The 17,877-nt window shown below is 44.4% G+C and overlaps 1 protein-coding gene across 1 annotated transcript in view; it reads right to left on the bottom strand.

The window, feature by feature from the left end:
* The window catches only part of LOC144818170 (baculoviral IAP repeat-containing protein 1-like), a 699,834-nt gene that overhangs the window by 607,857 nt on the left and 74,100 nt on the right, over window positions 1-17,877 (bottom strand). Inside the window, exon 7 of the mRNA XM_078675292.1 lies at window positions 3,330-3,408. Coding sequence (XP_078531418.1) covers window positions 3,330-3,408 — 79 coding nt within the window. The remainder of the gene's footprint in view (window positions 1-3,329; window positions 3,409-17,877) is intronic.

Below are 17,877 nucleotides of genomic sequence, written 5' to 3' on the forward strand. Positions count from 1 at the left end.
CCCCTATAAGGAATGGTACTAGAATGCTGAGTTTTAAACATTGACCTGCAATAGTATTGCCACCTGAAAATCAACTACATGAAAACTGTGATAGTAAATGTATAAATAAGCATAGGATTATTATAATTAACCACACATATATGTACCTTGTCAAAAAGCGCGTCTGCATGGTGCTTTGATATGGAGTTAAATATAATAAATCTACACTTACAAGTGTATACTTACCTCATAATATTCTGCTTGCTGATATTTTTGCCGGTCAATATATTTGAACTCAATATTCCAAAGAAGCTGACAAAGAAATGCTGCAGACAAACCTTTCACATTTCTTAATGGTTGTGTATTATTTACAATAGAGATCTTGGTTAAGCCTTCATCAGAATTAGGGCCGACTTTAGCGCTGGTAGTGCCTGGTGTGACAATTTTATAGGTGCCTCAAATGATCTCCTTCTCTACCACCTCTCAAGGTACCCTCATCTCTTGGTAGGCCATTCTTCACATGTACTTAATTTTTTATAGTGCTACTTTACATTACCGAGCACTTTACATGACACACCCAATATACAGAAACAACGAATCATACAGGAGAGTAGATCAGTGCATAGGAAATGTTGCATAAGACAATGAGGACTACAAGTTCACAAGTACAAGGTGTAGGAGTCACGTCATAAAAGTGCTTGGTCTGGAGAAGCCCAAATTCCAGATTTAAAATGTAACTGAGTGGTTGGGGTTGGCTTTACTAACAAAAGGATCACTGCGACAAAAGCACAAACCCAATGAGATATCTAAATAAAATAAAATTCTGTAACTCCTAATTACTCATGCAGTAGGCACGTCAAACCATCAAACCTCTGCGCCACTCTATGATTAGTGAAAAAACTCCGATTAGACAAAACTCAGACCTCTACAGGACATACATTAATCACTAGAGTTATCTCAACATATTTAATGTTCTCGGAAAATTGCTGGGTACACACGGAACTCTACAGCAGTTGTTTTTAAGCCAATCAGATATTTCAAAATACATTGCTCTCCGAAGCAGTGCCCCAAGGTTGGCACCCCGTTGCACCGCCCTAAAGCAGGCACTCTTCAGAACCCTGACCTTTATTCTCTACCTTTTGTTCTACCCCTTTCATCATCTCATTTATTGTCTTCATCCTCATTCAGTAATAGCCTGCCTCTAGTTAATGGTTAAAGAGTAAGAGAAGGGGCCTCAAGAGCACAGGTTTCTCTTTTAAAATGACTTTTCCCAACAGGATTCTAGGAAACCTTCTACATGGGAAACGTTTCAAACACTATTGAACTCACTGTGTTACTGGTGTGGCTATAAGAGACTCCCTCCCCTGAATTATACCTCATTACAGACCCTAGAGTTTATGATTGAAGAGTTTGAGAAGGGTTTAGTTGCTTCCTCCCTTAGGTGTCAGTCGACTGCAATTTACACATACAAAGATCCATCAGGCTCTCTCTCGGATTCTGACCAGTTGTGGGAGCCAGACTACTCCACAGTTTTGATAGCATCAGCCAGAGTGTCATTCTACCGTACCGAATTGGGGACTCACTTTGGTGCTAAGGGGGCTTCATCAATCTCTATTTTAAAAATTGGAGGACTTCTCAATCTCCCAGTGTACTTTCCAGCAAATTGAAGGAGAGTACAGGGATTTTTTGTGGTCTCCGATTCCTGTCTGAAGATTATCTCAGATAGGGTAAATGCATGCGTAGGTCCATCCTTCAGAACCAAAGTGGGTCCTAGATTTCATTTGGAACAAGAACTAATCTGTCCTTCATTTTCCCTCTTACCGGTCCACGAAAGAAGCGGCTATGCATTTCCTCTGTTAGGCCTGTTTTATTTGGATGAAACCAATGACCTTAGGCCAATGGAGTGTTTGAAAGACTCGTTCTTTGCATACTTAAATTACACTACCTCTTGCAACCCAGTTACTTTATGTCTATAAAGTCATGCTGTTGCAGCATTCCTGCGGCTGGTCTCTTCTTCCAGAAATGAAGTATTCCTGGTATTACTTGCTAAAGTCCCACCTAACCAGTAATGAGGAAGACCAACAAGGGAATAGGGGCCTTATTAAGTACAAGCGTAACTCAAACTCTGACAGCAGTCTTCCTTGTCAAAGTCATTTCAATCAGGCAAGCTCAAAGTTGAGAACCTGTTAACAGGCATAAGGCAGGAGAAAGCAGAGATCCCCTTAATGAAACGTACATGAAAACAGAGAAAAACAGCTCCAGGAATGGGCTACTTCCTATTTCTGCAGTATAATCAGATGGGTTACCTGTCTCGCTGTCAAGCCTAATATTCATATAATTAGCAATGCAATGAATACTACTGTGTATCAAGATTACCAGCAAGAAAGGCCAGTCACAATCTTAAGAAAAAGAAACATAGCACACAAGTAAAAAGAGCAGAAAGCCCATGAGTTCATTTTACGAGATTGTGAGAAGAGAGACTCCAGCATCACACGATGACTTATCTTTTCAGGAACATGCTAAACTCCTCCCAAGCACATGTTGAGGGCACAAAACCTCCAAATGAATTATTAAGGCCTTTAAAAAAAATGGCAAACAATGAGGTTTGATTAAATAAGCGAATAACTGCACAGACTATCAACCTATTTCTCCTTATCTGGAGTTTCCTCTTGCGTTGTGTCTGCTAAGATTCAGAGCTGACTCCAGCATAAATGTTGACTGAGCAGCTACTGAATGTGAGGTGACTCATTCGCCATCATGTTTGGTGCACTTAGCGCCATGAAAATCATGGTAAAACAATGGTAATGCTGGTGAACTTTCACAGAAAGGTATGCATTTTGTACATAATGTGCTGGGTATACCTCCAGAAAGTTAGGAAGACCACACACACGAGTGGTAAAAAATTACCACACACCCCTGGCATTGCCACTGGTTCCACCTGATTAGTCACCATCAAGATAACTCCTCAAATGGCAGAGACAGTACCATGTTGCCATAGTAGTGAAGTAAAAATGGGCGACTATTGCCCAAAACTATGTGCCCAATGTACGATTACACACTTACTAGTTTATGAACAGGGACGTAATTTGCGATGGAACCTATGTGATCTATAATTGTTTATTAATACTATTAGGCTATTATGCACACAAATATATTTAGTTTGAAAACTAGAACTTTAGAAAAGATAGCTACAAAAGGACCCCATTTTCAAATAATGCCAGGCAGTGCTAGCTACCTAACATACCGATAAAATACAGATAAACACCAACAGTTATAAATGGATGTTCTATTCATCAGCATGCTCAATAAAAACATCTTCTAATGTGACGTACATGTATTTTATTTGTTACCTGCATCGGTAAAAAAGAGATCTGGCTTTCCCGAAGAATATCACTTTCTTTTTCTAGTTTCTTGCTGTAATACATGCAACTGCAACAAACAATAAAATAACATTTCTGTACAACCATACGGATTTTACCCAGAAAAATACATTGCAAAATTAAAGAGACAAATAATAAGCAATACCGTTCTCACTATTGGTAAACAGTAGTGCCCATTTGTTTTTGGTCATGGTCTGGAAAACAAACATTCAAGCAAGAGCAAACGAATACTGCTAACTCCAGCCACCTAAAGAGAAAGTATTAAAAAAAACGAAATAAACTGCAATCTCCCACAAGAATGCACAGTTAATAATTTCCACTCAACTACGGTATAAACATCTTTTGTCCAATTCCCTGCAAAAAGAATAATATTAGCTGAAATCAGTTTCAAAACTACCAATGCTACTCACCCACTTCCAACACCACTGAATTCCAAATCCAGTCACTCCACAAAAGCCTACCCCCTCCACCGAACAGTCCCCAACGATGGAAAAATATCTACTTTCTACCTCAATGCATTCCTCACATTGTGACCTCACTCATTTGGACTTTACATCTAACTTTCTACAGCTACTCTAATGACACACGGATCATCTTAAAGACAAACACATCTCAAGTAGATCGTTACAAAAGCCTAGAACAATGCTAGAGGCATGCAAGACGAATACATAACAGACACGTCCAGTATCACATACAGACGGGGGGAGGACATTGAGATCACAATTAGGCGCGAGTTATCCCAGACTCAAACTGACTTCGTCTTGGTTGACCCAATTGACAATGGGGTTTCAAAAGTGTGGTAATTGTGGGGCATGTACATGGGAGTATGATGAAAAGAAGAAGTTCCTGGGTGCGGGTGGCAGATCGTATGATATAAGCTACAGTAACAATTGCTATACGAAATATGTGGTATATATTTTAGAGTGTGAATGCAAACGCACATATGTAGGTAGCACCATAAGAGCACTCAAGGAACGGATGAATGAACACATCAGAGCAGTGAAACATCAGGATACTATATATCCAATGGCAATGCATGTAATGGAATGCAAGGCGCAGGGTCCACACAAACATTTCACTTTTTTTACATGGATCATGTTGAACCAGACATCAGAGGGGGAAACAGGGAACTGACCCTTAGACGCAGGAAAGCGCCTGGATAATGGTCTAAATACTGATAAAAAATTGTAATATTTTCTTGGGGAATACATGTGGATTTGTGAATATGTTTAGGGGATAATGGCAGTACAATATACATGTAATACAATGTATGTATAACAACATTGTAATGAATGTATGAGAAACACAGCTATATGTTTTAGGAGGATCAATGTATAGGAGTAAACATGAATATGGGTATGAAAAATTGAATTTTAAGCATCAGAACATGGTTCTAATTCTTATCATAAATATATGGACAAACAATGCATTTTAATCATATGACTGTGGATTCTAACATTGGATTTTTACTCCTCCAATGAGAATATGATCAAGAACAATGGCTGGGAGTGGGACGTGATGCAGAAATTCTTACACTTGGACACACAGCTTGATGAATAAGCATGAATATGCATTTAGAGGTTGTAAAATTCTAGCTGGATAATTTGGGCGGAGAAAGAATCACTCATCCAATAGGGCACCCTAGTAGTAAAGTTAGAACTCCTAACTTTAGAACTCCTAAACTGAGAAAAATCCTAACTTTAAGACTTTCGGTATTCACACAAGTCATTTAGGAGTCCTAAAGTTAGGACTCCTAACTTCTGTGAATACCGAAATGAGTAAGTGCCTTCCGTAAATACCAAAATGAGTAAGTGCCTTCTGTGAACACCAAAATGGAAGTAAGTTTAGGATTTTGTCTTAAGTTAGTTCTGTGAATCGGGCCCTGAGAGTGCAACTTATTCCCCCCTACCTCCCATACGATCATAATACAGGGATTGGTCATATCATTTTTACCCTTCACAGTTATCTGTCTCTGCAAATCAAGGAGAACCGACAATGGATAGTCCACAGACCCTCCCACTTGTTCTCCCAGTGGTATATCTTTCTCATTTATGCTTTCATTAGTCTCTACATGAATTTTGCCAATTTTGGATTCCAACTTACCCCCCACCCTGTTCCGCTTCCCCCTTCTGCTCCAAACATAGTCACCATTCAGTTTTTACCATATGCATGATTATTATATACTGTTCCTTAGAGTTTGTGTTAGTTCATGCCATTTCCCTTCCTGAATTGTCCCCACTTGGTGCAACACCCATCTCATTTGTACAGCCCTTTGTTCCCATGTTTTGCTCTCCTCTGAGGTCTGCCAGCATTTGCTGCCATGCTCAGATATCATCTTCTAACTTTTCATCTTTATGTACCAGCTTCATTTGTACCCTATCCGCCATTGCCCACACACATACATCATTAATCCACTCTCCCACCTGCGGGGGCCTAGGTCTAAGCCAGGCTATTATAATTTGCCTTCTTGCCAGCATCAAACCCTATGAGAGGAAACGTCTACTTAATTTTTTGTGTTTGGGGTTAGGTAATAGGCCCAGCATAACTTGTTGAATGTCTTTAGGCAGTATCCAGCCTGTGGCCCTCTAAAGTTGTGTTAGCATCACATTACTGGGATGTGGAGCTACCACGCCTTCAGAGCGCCACAGGCTGGACTGTGCCTAAAGAGATTCGGCACGTTCTGCTGGGCCTATTACTGCCCCACACTAGCCCCCTATGGGGCCAGTGTGGGGTGCATCCAAACCATATGAATAAAGTCAGCTGCCTGTGTCTTACATCTTGGGCATTCAGGGCTCCGGATAGGGTAAATCATGTGTAACGTGTTCGAGGTGAGGTATACTTGGTGCACAAGATTGTATTGTAGGAGTTTGAATTGTGCTTTGGAGCTGACTGTGCGAACCTCCTCCTGTATTCTCTCCCACTCTCCGCCCAACAACGGCTCCCCCAGCAAAGCATCCCATTTTTGCCTCACTGATAAGACTCTGCCTGGTAGGTCATCCCCTAAGGCTCTATATAGGTGGGATATTAGTCGTTTACCCTGTACCATATTTAGCATTACCTTCAATATATTGGTACTTGGGAGCTCTGCTGGGAACCCTGGCCATATTTCCCTGACTACACTGGAAATTTTCCCATATTGTAAAAATTATCCCGCCCCCAGGTCAAAGGCTTCCACTGCTTCCTCTTGTGTTATAAACCTGCCATCAATGTATAAGTCTCCCAGTGTTTGGCATCCTCCTTCTTTCCACCTTCTTACGGACATGGATTCCGCAATACGGGCAAATGGCCGTAGCACCCAGATGGGCATATCAAGAGCGTATGGAGCATGCTGGACCACCCTTTGAACTGCGGTTTCCCAGATCCCGGCTACGTGCCATACTATGTATTAATAGTGCTGGTAATGTGTATCCATCGTGTGTGCCTACCAAAATATCTGTCTCCCAGTTGTTGTGTGCATCTAACCTGTGTACTGCATGCTGCTTCTGGGAGGCCATATAATACAGTTCCATGCATAGGACTTATAACCGCCTCGGCCCCTTGTCCTCCGTAATGTTGTTAGACATACCAGTTTATCCTTATTGCCCCACAAGAGGTCTGTCAGCAGTTAATCAAGCATTCAAAAATAACCTCGAGGAATGCTGTAATGCGAGTGTTGCAGTGTGTACAGACATCTGGGCAGGATGATAATTTTTATTATTGCAATTTGACTCATAAGGGACAACGGCAGGTCCCGCCATTACCTTATGGATCCAGGGAGCCCTTCTATCACTCTACCAATATTGAGATTGAGGTTTGCAGAGGGTGTGTTTGCAAGCCATATTCCCAAGTATCTTGTCCCCTTACCCACCCATAATAGCTCTTGTGGCAAGCTCAGACTGCTGGATACTCGCCAATCATCCAATGGGGATGAGTTTGGATTTTCCTGGGTTAATCCGCAGTCCGGATAGCACTCCAAATCTCAAATCTGCTAGCAATAAGGGTATCAAGTTTGTTGGTTGGCATAGACAGACTAGGGTATCATTGGTATATAAGGATACCACATGATTGGTTGTGCCCAGTCTGACCCCCCAATCTCCCAGTCCGCTCCGTAGAGTCACCACCATTGGCTTGATGGCTACAGCAAACAGCAGAGGAGAAAGTGAATATCTCTGCAGTGTGCTCCTACACAACTCAAACTGTCTGGACACCAAGCTCCTAATTCTGATCTGGGGGGAAGGGGATGCAGCTCCCGGCCAGCCAAAAAGCCAGGCCTTGAGGCTCTCCCTGAAGGTTTGCAGAGTAGGAGAGCATCTGTTGTTGACTGAGAGCTTGTTCCAGGCCTTGGCTGCGACCTAGGAGAAAGCTCTTCCATATGCTCTGGTGCTGAGGATGGGCAGGGTTTCTGCTATGACGAGGTCGGCGGAGCTGAGGGTGTGATCATTGACGGTGTGTGGAGTATAGATGTTTTTCTAATCAATGAAAGTCTGTTAGCAGACCTCTCTCTCCACCCACCATTCCTCCAATATATGTGGGGCCCCCGGAAAGACCCTCTCTAGGTCACCGAGCACTGCTTCCCGTTTGGCTATGTCTGTTTTCAGCTGTCAGCGTACCCCATATGATGTTTTAATACATTCGCCTCTAATAACTACTTTTATGGCTTCCCATTCAAGAGCTCGTGTCGAGGCGGATCCCCAGTATGTTGTGAAGTATCTTTCTAGGGCCGCCAACAGTGTGGCCTGGAATGGAGGGTCTGATAGAGGTTTGAAGCCTCTGCAAGAGTATGGCAGAGCAGGCTCTCATCACACACAGGTTTAGCAATACAAGTGAGTGATCAAATAGGATATTCCTCCCACATCAGGTCCAAATTCAGCAGAAAGGAACCAATAATCTATCCAACTAGAAGTTCCAGATGCGGGGTAGTAGCAGGAGTACTGTTGAGTTGTCTGGTGGCACTGACGCAAAACATCCAGCAAATGCATGCCAACAAGGGCATCCCCTAAAGTCTCTTTCAACTGGGGATTAGTGTGGATTGTTGGGGATCTAGGACCATGTCACCGTCCAGGACACAGTTAACGTCTCATGTACGCTCTCAGGTAGGGAGCTGCCATCCTCATTAGGTTGGGACACAACGATGGGCAGTCGTCATTAGGGGCAAAAACATTGCGCCAAATGTGGACCAAGCAAGTTTCCTTCACAAACTCACAAGAGAGCTCGCTAAATGGAGCGGACTCCCCTGGATTACAGGGGGCAACTGCAATGCAGTAATCGATGTAAACTTAGACAGGTCATATCCACCCCTAACATGCACACAGGCAATTTCTAACGTACAAGTCTTGCGGGAGTGGCTCGCAAATTGGAACTTGATAGATATTTGGTGCGCGCTCAACCCTACAACACACATATATTCCTTTTATTCCCCTGTACATGACCTGCATGTAAGGCTTGATCGCTTTGTCGGATAACCTGCCCTGCTTCCACTCATCAAAAATACTGAGTATCTCGGGCATATGCACTCAGATCACAATCCCCAGATACTAAAGCTCAGATGGGACACAGGGCGCTCTCCAGTCACAACATGGCGCCTACAGCTGGCATCATTAGAGGACCGTGGGTTTCGCTCAACACTAGGGACAGCAATTTAGATCACTTTGAAAACAACGAACACTCCACAGATGACCACCTCCTTGAGTGGGACGCCTTCAAGGTAACACTCAGAGGTTACTGTATAAGAGCCAAATGGAACATACGTAAACAGCTAACTGTAGCACTCGGCAAAATTGAAGGGAAGCTACTGAGTTATGAAACACAGCAACTGGAGGGATGGAGAAACATGTGCACACTAGACTCTGAGAGCGGAACATGCATACCTACTGGAGCAACTCCGCACGTACCATGCTACCGCAGATTGCGCAGGCAGGACACTAGAGTGGCTATTACGCCAGGACCAGGCACATCAACCCATAACCGCCCTAAAAAGGAACACAGGCTCAAGGGTGTACACGCAGCATAAAATACACAAAGTAATGACACAACACTATGCCGGACTATACCAGTTCAGGACTCCCCAGTTAGAGAACCAAACTATTGCGTTGTTAGAATCGATACAACTGCCAGAAGCCATGCCAGAGCAGAAAGAGGGGTTAAATGAACCCCAAACACCAGAGGAAATCCGTTGAGCAATTATGGCACTGGCGAGTGGGAAAACGCCAGGTCCTGATGGTTTCCCAGTGGAATTTTATAGAGCATATGCCACCTTCCTCACTACACAATCTATACACAGCAGCAATCGATGAGCCACGCCTTCCCCCGTCCATGAATGAAGCTAACTTGGTGTCCCTGCTTAAGGACCCCACAGACCTGAGTTCATACAGGCTGCTCGCACTACTCAACGTGGATTATGAAGTGCTAGCAAAGCTCCTAGGGGACAGACTGGCACAAGCGGTCCCCACCCTTGTCCATCACAATCAAAAAGGGTTCGTACCCCAGAGGAACACCTCCTTAAACCGCTTTTTTAGGATTGCAGAGTACTCGCAAACACAATTGGGCGAGAGACGATTGCCTTATTTTAGACCTAGAGAAGGCATTCAACTCACTAGAGTGGGGATTCCTATTTGCAGTCCTAGATAAATACCAGCTGGGAGATTCGTTCATCAATATGGTGAAGCTAGTATACAGTGCCCCTACTGTGAGGGTTAAAACGGGCCCCTACATATCGCACCTTGTCGAAGTGCACAGAAGGACTAGGCAGGCTGCCCTCTGTCCCCACTGTTTTGTGCACTGGCATGTAAAACACTAGCGGAAGCAATACGTACGGAGATATGAGGCAGCATCACGCTCGGGGATGAGACGCACACCATATCTTTATATGCGGATGATCTCCTGTTATACATGAGAGACATCCATAGCATCCCGCAGAGGCTAGCACACATACTGGAACACTTTGCCTTCATATCTAGGCTGCGTATAAACATCGCTAAATCCTGCCTATACCCCTTCACTGCACAATGTGTAGATCCAGAATACGCACTCAGTGGCACACAAGTCTGCTGGTGTACAGACACATTCTGCTATCTAGGCATCCGTTTGTACAGAAGGCCAAAGGACTTACAAGATGGCAATTTGGGAAGGGTACTGACTGCAATCAGCTCCCAGATGGCATTCTGGGGCACACTCCCACTATCAGTAACTGGCAAAGTGACTATAGTAATTATGGTGGAGTTACCCAGGCTTTTATACTACTTTACGATTCTCCAACACTATATTCCCCCGTCTTTCTTTCGGCCCCTTGAAAAGCTGGTAAAGGATTTCATAAGGGAAAACTCCAGAGACAGAGTAGCGATTAACAAGCTCTACCTGCCTGTGGACCAGGGCAGTCTAGCTGTACCACATTTGGAGTAATACTACTTAGCGGTCTAAATACAGTGGGTTGCCAGATGGTTAGCTGGCCATCACAGAAGAGATAGTTTAACAAAGAGAGAGTAAGGGATCAATTCACAAAGGCGAACGGAGTGTACTCCTGGTCCCCTAGATCCAAATATTACAAAAACATAAGAGGAGTACCATCAGAGCCTGCTTTAGAAAAAACAATCTGAGTGGGATGACTACAAAAGGAAGAGAGTCCTTCTTTTGTTTAAAAACCCCTCACTCACCAACCTGGTTGGTGACATGCTTCATCATCTGGGTCCACCCTGATAGCCGAGTGCCATCAGGGTGTGCTGCGACACCTGAATTACAGTGGAGCTGGTATTTGTGTGTGTAAAGTGAACAAAAAAGTGTTAAAAAATTGTCCTGGTATACTTGTGTGAAAAAGAATTTTATTTGCAAGCTACTGGACAATATTAAAATCAAGTGTGTGGATACAGAAAGGTATATTATGACCATGTGTATCACTATGTGTAGGGTCTACATGTTTCAACCGGTAAACAACCTTTACCACAAAGTTTTTACCACGCGGTACCTTTACCACGCGGCCGTTACAACGCAAGTCGTTACCACGACTTGCACTGGAGGGCGCTGTGGGATAAGGAATTTTATAAATTTATATTCCAACACCTTCCCTACTGTTACGGGGACTGGTGTTGGAATATAAAATTATAAAAATCCTAAATCCGCGCCCTCCAACGCAAGTCGTGGTAACGACTTGCATTGTAGCGGCCGCGTGGTAAAGGTATGCGTTGTTACAACCTGCGTTGTAACAACGTACATCCGTTTCAACCCGTTAGGTGGAAGTACCGGGTTTTCGTCAGGACCAAAAGGAAGGTGGGTGGTCAGGACACACTAACGTCCTGCCAGTCCTAAATTCCTTACGACTACAGACAAAAATCTGTCGTAGTCAAATACTCACACCCAAATGGGCGGGAGAAAAGCAAAAAAGACCTGTGGAGGAAAAGAAAAAAGGTCACGAATATACATGTTACAAGCCTGTAACGTCGTGCCGTGCTGACTCTCACGTGTCTGCTTACTTACTGTGCATCCCATTCAGAACTCATTATTATCGGTTGTGTTATGTAAGACTACTCATCATTGTATATCTAATGATGGTGCCCACAATTTTTGTGAAACTAAGACTGAGCCTGCCTGAGGCTGGAACACGCACACTGTATCAATATCGGCGTGCTCAGTGATTGATAAGTCGTTATTTCATCAGTCAACAGCACTCAGCGTATTGTTGTGCGTGGCTCGACTCCTCACTACAAAATTAGCGTGAATAAACAACGACGTGAGATCGTTAACCACTTATGCATACATTCACACTAGACAAACAGACACACACCACACAATTAAAGACCAAAGGGCAATCAAGGCTTACTGCTGCTTCGGGTCTTTTGGGCTTCACGGGGTAGAGGGAAGGAAAAAACCTCGCAAAGTAACGTATTCTGTCGAGGAAGGGGAAGAAAAACAATCGTCTCACAAAAGGGGCTCACATGTTGTCGACCGGTAATCGGTCGATGTTAGGGCCATCGGAGGATAAAATAACTTACAGTTACTGCGTGGTTCAATGGCCAAGTACCTACTCGCCTCTCCGTGTCTCCCCGCTAAAGTTGTGATACACCCGGCAGGGATTAATAGAGTCGGACCGGTTTCCAGGATGGGCGGGCTTGCACGCGAGCGTGATGACGCATTGCTACGTGCATGGAAATAGTGATAGGACTAAGCATTATTGAGGCTGGCGTTGCTAGGCAACAAGGTACTTTGTAAGTACGGGAATACGTTACTTTGCGAGGTTTTTTCCTTCCCTCTACCCCGTGAAGCCCAAAAGACCCGAAGCAGCAGTAAGCCTTGAGGAGTCGAGCCACGCACAACAAAACGCTGAGTGCTGTCGACTGATGAAATAACGACTTATCAATCACTGAGCATGCCGATATTGATACAGTGTGCGTGTTCCAGCCTCAGGCAGGCTCAGTCTTAGTTTCACAAAAATTGTGGGCACCATCATTAGATATACAATGATGAGTAGTCTTACATAACACAACCGATAATAATGAGTTCTGAATGGGATGCACCGTAAGTAAGCAGACACGTGAGAGTCAGCACGGCACGACGTTACCGGCTTGTAACATGTATATTCGTGACCTTTTTTCTTGTCCTCCACAGGTCTTTTTTGCTTTTCTCCCACCCATTTGGGTGTGAGTATTTGACTACCACAGATTTTTGTCTGTAGTCGTAAGGAATTTAGGACTGGCAGGACGTTAGTGTGTCCTGACCACCCACCTTCCTTTTGGTCCTGACGAAAACCCGTTACTTCCACCTAACGGGTTGAAACATGTAGACCCTACACATAGTGATACACATGGTCATAATATACCTTTCTGTATCCACACACTTGATTTTAATATTGTCCAGTAGCTTGCAAATAAAATTCTTTTTCACACAAGTATATCAGGACAATTTTTTAACACTTTTTTGTTCACTTCACACACACAAATACCAGCTCCACTGTAATTCAGGTGTCGCAGCACACCCTGATGGCACTCGGCTATCAGGGTGGACCCCGATGATGAAGCATGTCACCAACCAGGTTGGTGAGTGAGGGGTTGTTAAACAAAAGAAGGACTCTCTTCCTTTTGTAGTCATCCCACTCAGATTGTTTTTTCTAAAGCAGTCTCTGATGGTACTCCTCTTATGTTTTTGTAACATCACAGAAGAGACACAGCAACAACACAACTCCCCTTTACAGACCGCGGAACTAGCAGCGATGTTTCACCCTTGCTCTAGAATCAAGCCACCAAATTCACTGCTGCTGAAGGTGGCACACAGGTGCTTCCGCAGAGCACTCTATATTACCCGCATAACCACACCACTTGCTCCAGCCCTGCCTCTGGAGGGGACACCCAGAGGTAACACAATCACTACAGCAGCTGAACTCAGTGGCTGGCATGCGGCCGGAATCCAAGACATAGGAGATCTTTACAGAGAGGGCACACTAGTCCTGTACATGACACTAGTGGAGGAAGACGAGCTACCTTCTGGACAATTCCTGCTACACCTCTCCCTGGTATCATCCCTCACAGCCAAATGGGATGATATGTCTACCGAGTCAGAGGCACATCTCACTGTCCAATATATGCACATTATGGGGCAGACATCTCACTAAATGGTTTGCAGCATCTTCTAGAAACCACACGGCGGTAACCCTATTTGCCTTCAGCCAACACTGGGAGAGAGATATGGGAAGGCAGCTCACAGACAAAGAATGGGCTGCGGTGCTAGCGAGTCCTACTCATGTCCCAAGAAATGCGTGCCTGTGACAAATACAATTCTACGTTATCCACCAAGCGTACCTCACGCCTGCGAAGATCAATATTTTAAACGCCAAAATGCTAAGTGCCCCAGATGCATGCACCCAGACGCAGACCTCTTACATATATGTGTGGGTGTGCCCCAAATTGACAGAATACTGGTCGGCAGTGGCGGCCGCACGCTCCCTCTTGAATTGCATATATATATCCTGCATTTAAACCGCAGAAACCGCAACAACAAAACTACATCTAGATTCTTAGACCTAGGGATGGCAGTTGCGATAAGACTAATCACAAGTCGGTGGAAAAACCCCAACCCGCCGCACATTATGATGTGGATACACTCTATGCTCAATTGGGCCAAAGAAGAAAGCACAGCGCTCAGGCAAGAAGTCACACTCGGGATTCTTAAGATTCCCCTTACGGCCAGCTGGGACGCAATTCTAACCGTGCTGATCCTCGTACGGGATAGCAGAAATCCCTCTCAAGCCTTAGCAGGAGATACACTACAGGTGCACTCACCACAGAGGGGAACTAATTGAAGAAAGCAGCAAGAAAAACAATGGGGTGTAAGATAGCAACTACCACATAAAAGTAACCATGAGCGCACCATAGCCCCAACTAGCAACCAGCGCCAGTACATAAACAATGGACAACAGTAACACCATAGTTGCTCCCAGGGTCCTTAAGCGCCAGCCCCACAGTTTAGAGCTGTTACCTGTTAGGAATTATTTGGTCACTATTCTGTTATTAACCCCCCACTTCAGTTGAGGGATGCACCACGTTCAATGTTCATATAAAACAACTGCACAGCATAAGACACTGGCAGAAAGACAATGCTGTTGCCACGGGCGCATGTCCAAGGCAAAGACCTGAGGCACCATAGGATATGAAAACTGTGCACTAAGGAGTATAGCACATTGCTGGACTTTTTAAATACCTTGTTAGATACAGCTGGAGAAAAGAGATGTGTGCGTAGTAATGATCCTCATCTTTCTTTCAATTACTGAAATAGCAACGCACGGCAGTATTACGTCTAGAGGTTTACTTTGCAGGCGCTTAATATGAAGAGGGAAATGCACAGTAAATAGGTGTTGTAGACGCCATACGCTTAAGTCTGACTAGTGAATGTAGTCCATCTGCCTTTGTAACTGTAAAACCTCTTGTTGGCACACAGATATTGCATCCAGCGTACTTGAATGTTGGCAACGTGTTATATGCTGATTATAATTGCACCTGATGAAGCCTTTGCTTCGACTGTTTGTACTAAAACAATGTGTTAAGTGGAAATCAATAAAAATAGATTAAACATTGTATTCATGTCATTGTACTTTTTTACTTTTTAACCTATATGTATTTTTGTGGGTGTTATTTTTGTTTTGTTTTGTGTTGCTTTTATGACTTTGTGTCGAAATAAAGCTTGTGATGATGATGATTCAACAAAATAATAATTAGGGGCAAAAACATTAATAATTAATAGTTCTTTACCACCTAGTTTCCCATACAGGATGAGGTATTTCCTCTCTGGGTCCACAGTGTGATGTTGATGTTGGAACGGGACCCCCGGGGCCACCCAAATGAGGACCCCCCGGCATACCCAGAATAGGACATAGCATACAATTGCCCTCTCCAGCATTCTTCAGACATGGTTTAGAATCCCCCCAACTATGTGTCTCCCACAAGCATGTTATGGCTATTTTATAGCGCTTCGAATAGTGGCAAACTCTGCTCCTTTTTTCAAAGGTCACTATCCTGCGTACATACCAGGTTATCTGTTTTTTCATGGGGGCTGCCATAGCAAATACATTACTTTTCCATTTTTGTTCCGCATCCATGCATTTCTACACTGTACTTGCTGCCCCTGCTGCCGCAGCAGCATGGCATGTTCAGTGACTCTGTACCAGGGCAGGTACACAACCACAACCTTTCCCTAACAACAACAAACGCCCCCACCTCTTTGGCAGTCACAGCTCCCCCCAGTCCCAGAAGAGATAACGTAAGGACGTGTGTTTGCCACCCCATTACACCCCCAAACATAAAGAATAGAAGAACAATGCAGTTGTAATAAACCATCAGTGTCTTACATTTCCAGGAGTCTGTACTCCCTGTATTAAACAAGCAAATGTATCTGTGTTTTTCCCACACTGCTAGCGGTGGACTCTCCAGCGGGGTGCGAGGATATGCCCCCTGATTTGTTGTCTACCTCTGGGGGTTAGGCCCCCCTCTGGTTGCTTATATACTGAGTCAGGGTTACTTAATTCCATATAACATAGACTTCACAGTTACCCTTACTTTCCTTCCTGTAAGAAGCAGGAGTGTCAGTCACTCCCATCAATAAACATCCAAATACCTATTTGACCCAACCGATCAGACTGTGTCTTCTTGTGTGGGCCGTGTATCCCCCATTCCCCTTCTTGTTAGTATCCTCCCCGTGGAAATCATTATCCAACAGTTGATCTTGGGACGAGTCTCTTGAGTCGGGGACGGTGTCTGATATTTGTAGTGTGCCATCCTTGCATACTCGGACTCTCGCTGGGCTACGCATTCTGACATTGGGTTGACGCGTGTTTTGCAATCCTTTGTCCCTTAATGGGCCTCCTGATATGCCAGCCCGGAATGAGTTAATTGAGGAGTCTATCTTCTTCCCTGAGTGTCCCTGGGAATCCAACCAATCACTGGCCTCCAACGTCGAGAAGAAAAACAGAGCTTTCCTATTGTTTTTTACCCTAAGCTTGGCTGGGTAGAGGACGTCTTATTTAAGGGTTCAGGTCTCTGAGGCGTCGTTTTACCACTAGAAAAGATTTTCTTTGATCCTGTACCCGCTGCGTATAGTCTGCGTAGATGGATATCTGGTGCCTCTCCTTCAGTAGCGGACCTCGAATACGTGTCATCTGCAGGATAGCGTCATGGTCCTTGGTGATGCGCCTGGCTTGGGTGGGGGTATGAGTGCTCGGTGTGCTCTTTCCACCGGGAAAAACGTACACAGGTTTTTGGGGGCTACTGTGGAGGTGATCCAGTCTTCCAGGAATAGTTCAGTGATGGTCCCTCTGCTTTTTCGGGGAATCATATAAAATGTAGATTAGTCCTACGTGACTCACCCTCTGAATCTTCTGTCCGTTCATCTAGGCGGATCACCTTTTTTTAGATTGATGATCGTGACCCTAGGAAGTGGACCTCCATCTGCTTGGTATACACTGTTTGTTCATTAGTGGTGACTCTGTCCGTGACTCTACGCAGGTCACACCAGAACAGGTTGACCTCGATGGCGACTGTATCTATTTTATGTACCATTTTGTTTCATGTGGTATGTATGGACTCCAGCACATCCACCAGAGAAGGGGCCGTAGTCCCCATATCTTGCATATTCTCTTGTTGTTCTGATAAGGCTACTGCCTGTGCGGTGGGAGAGGGTGTGCCTATTTTGAAATTGTGTTAGTTTTTAGTACATGGTTTTCCTTGACTATGTCGCCAAGGACTGAACTTTGTAGCGGCGCTGGAGATTGGCTTTCCAATACCCTTTCTAATTTAGGTGTAATAAAAGTAAGCTGGGGCACCGGGTCCACTACCTTGGTTTGTTGGATTTCTCTGGTAAGGTAGCTTCCTTTTCAGGGTGCCCTTACTGGCTGTACTTAGTCCTCTGCTGCCTTAGGACTTAAGACCGGTTTACTAACCCTCAGGTCCACTTTTTACTATTGGGATACCCCATTCCTGTTCACATCAGAGGGAGGTTTGGTTGTGTAAGTATGCCACACTCTTCTACCTGATCCTCCCTCCTGCCCCAATTTTTGTGTGCACTTTCT

Source organism: Lissotriton helveticus, chromosome 2_1 (assembly GCF_964261635.1).
Source record: "Lissotriton helveticus chromosome 2_1, aLisHel1.1, whole genome shotgun sequence".
In the NCBI taxonomy this organism is placed as follows: domain Eukaryota; kingdom Metazoa; phylum Chordata; class Amphibia; order Caudata; family Salamandridae; genus Lissotriton; species Lissotriton helveticus.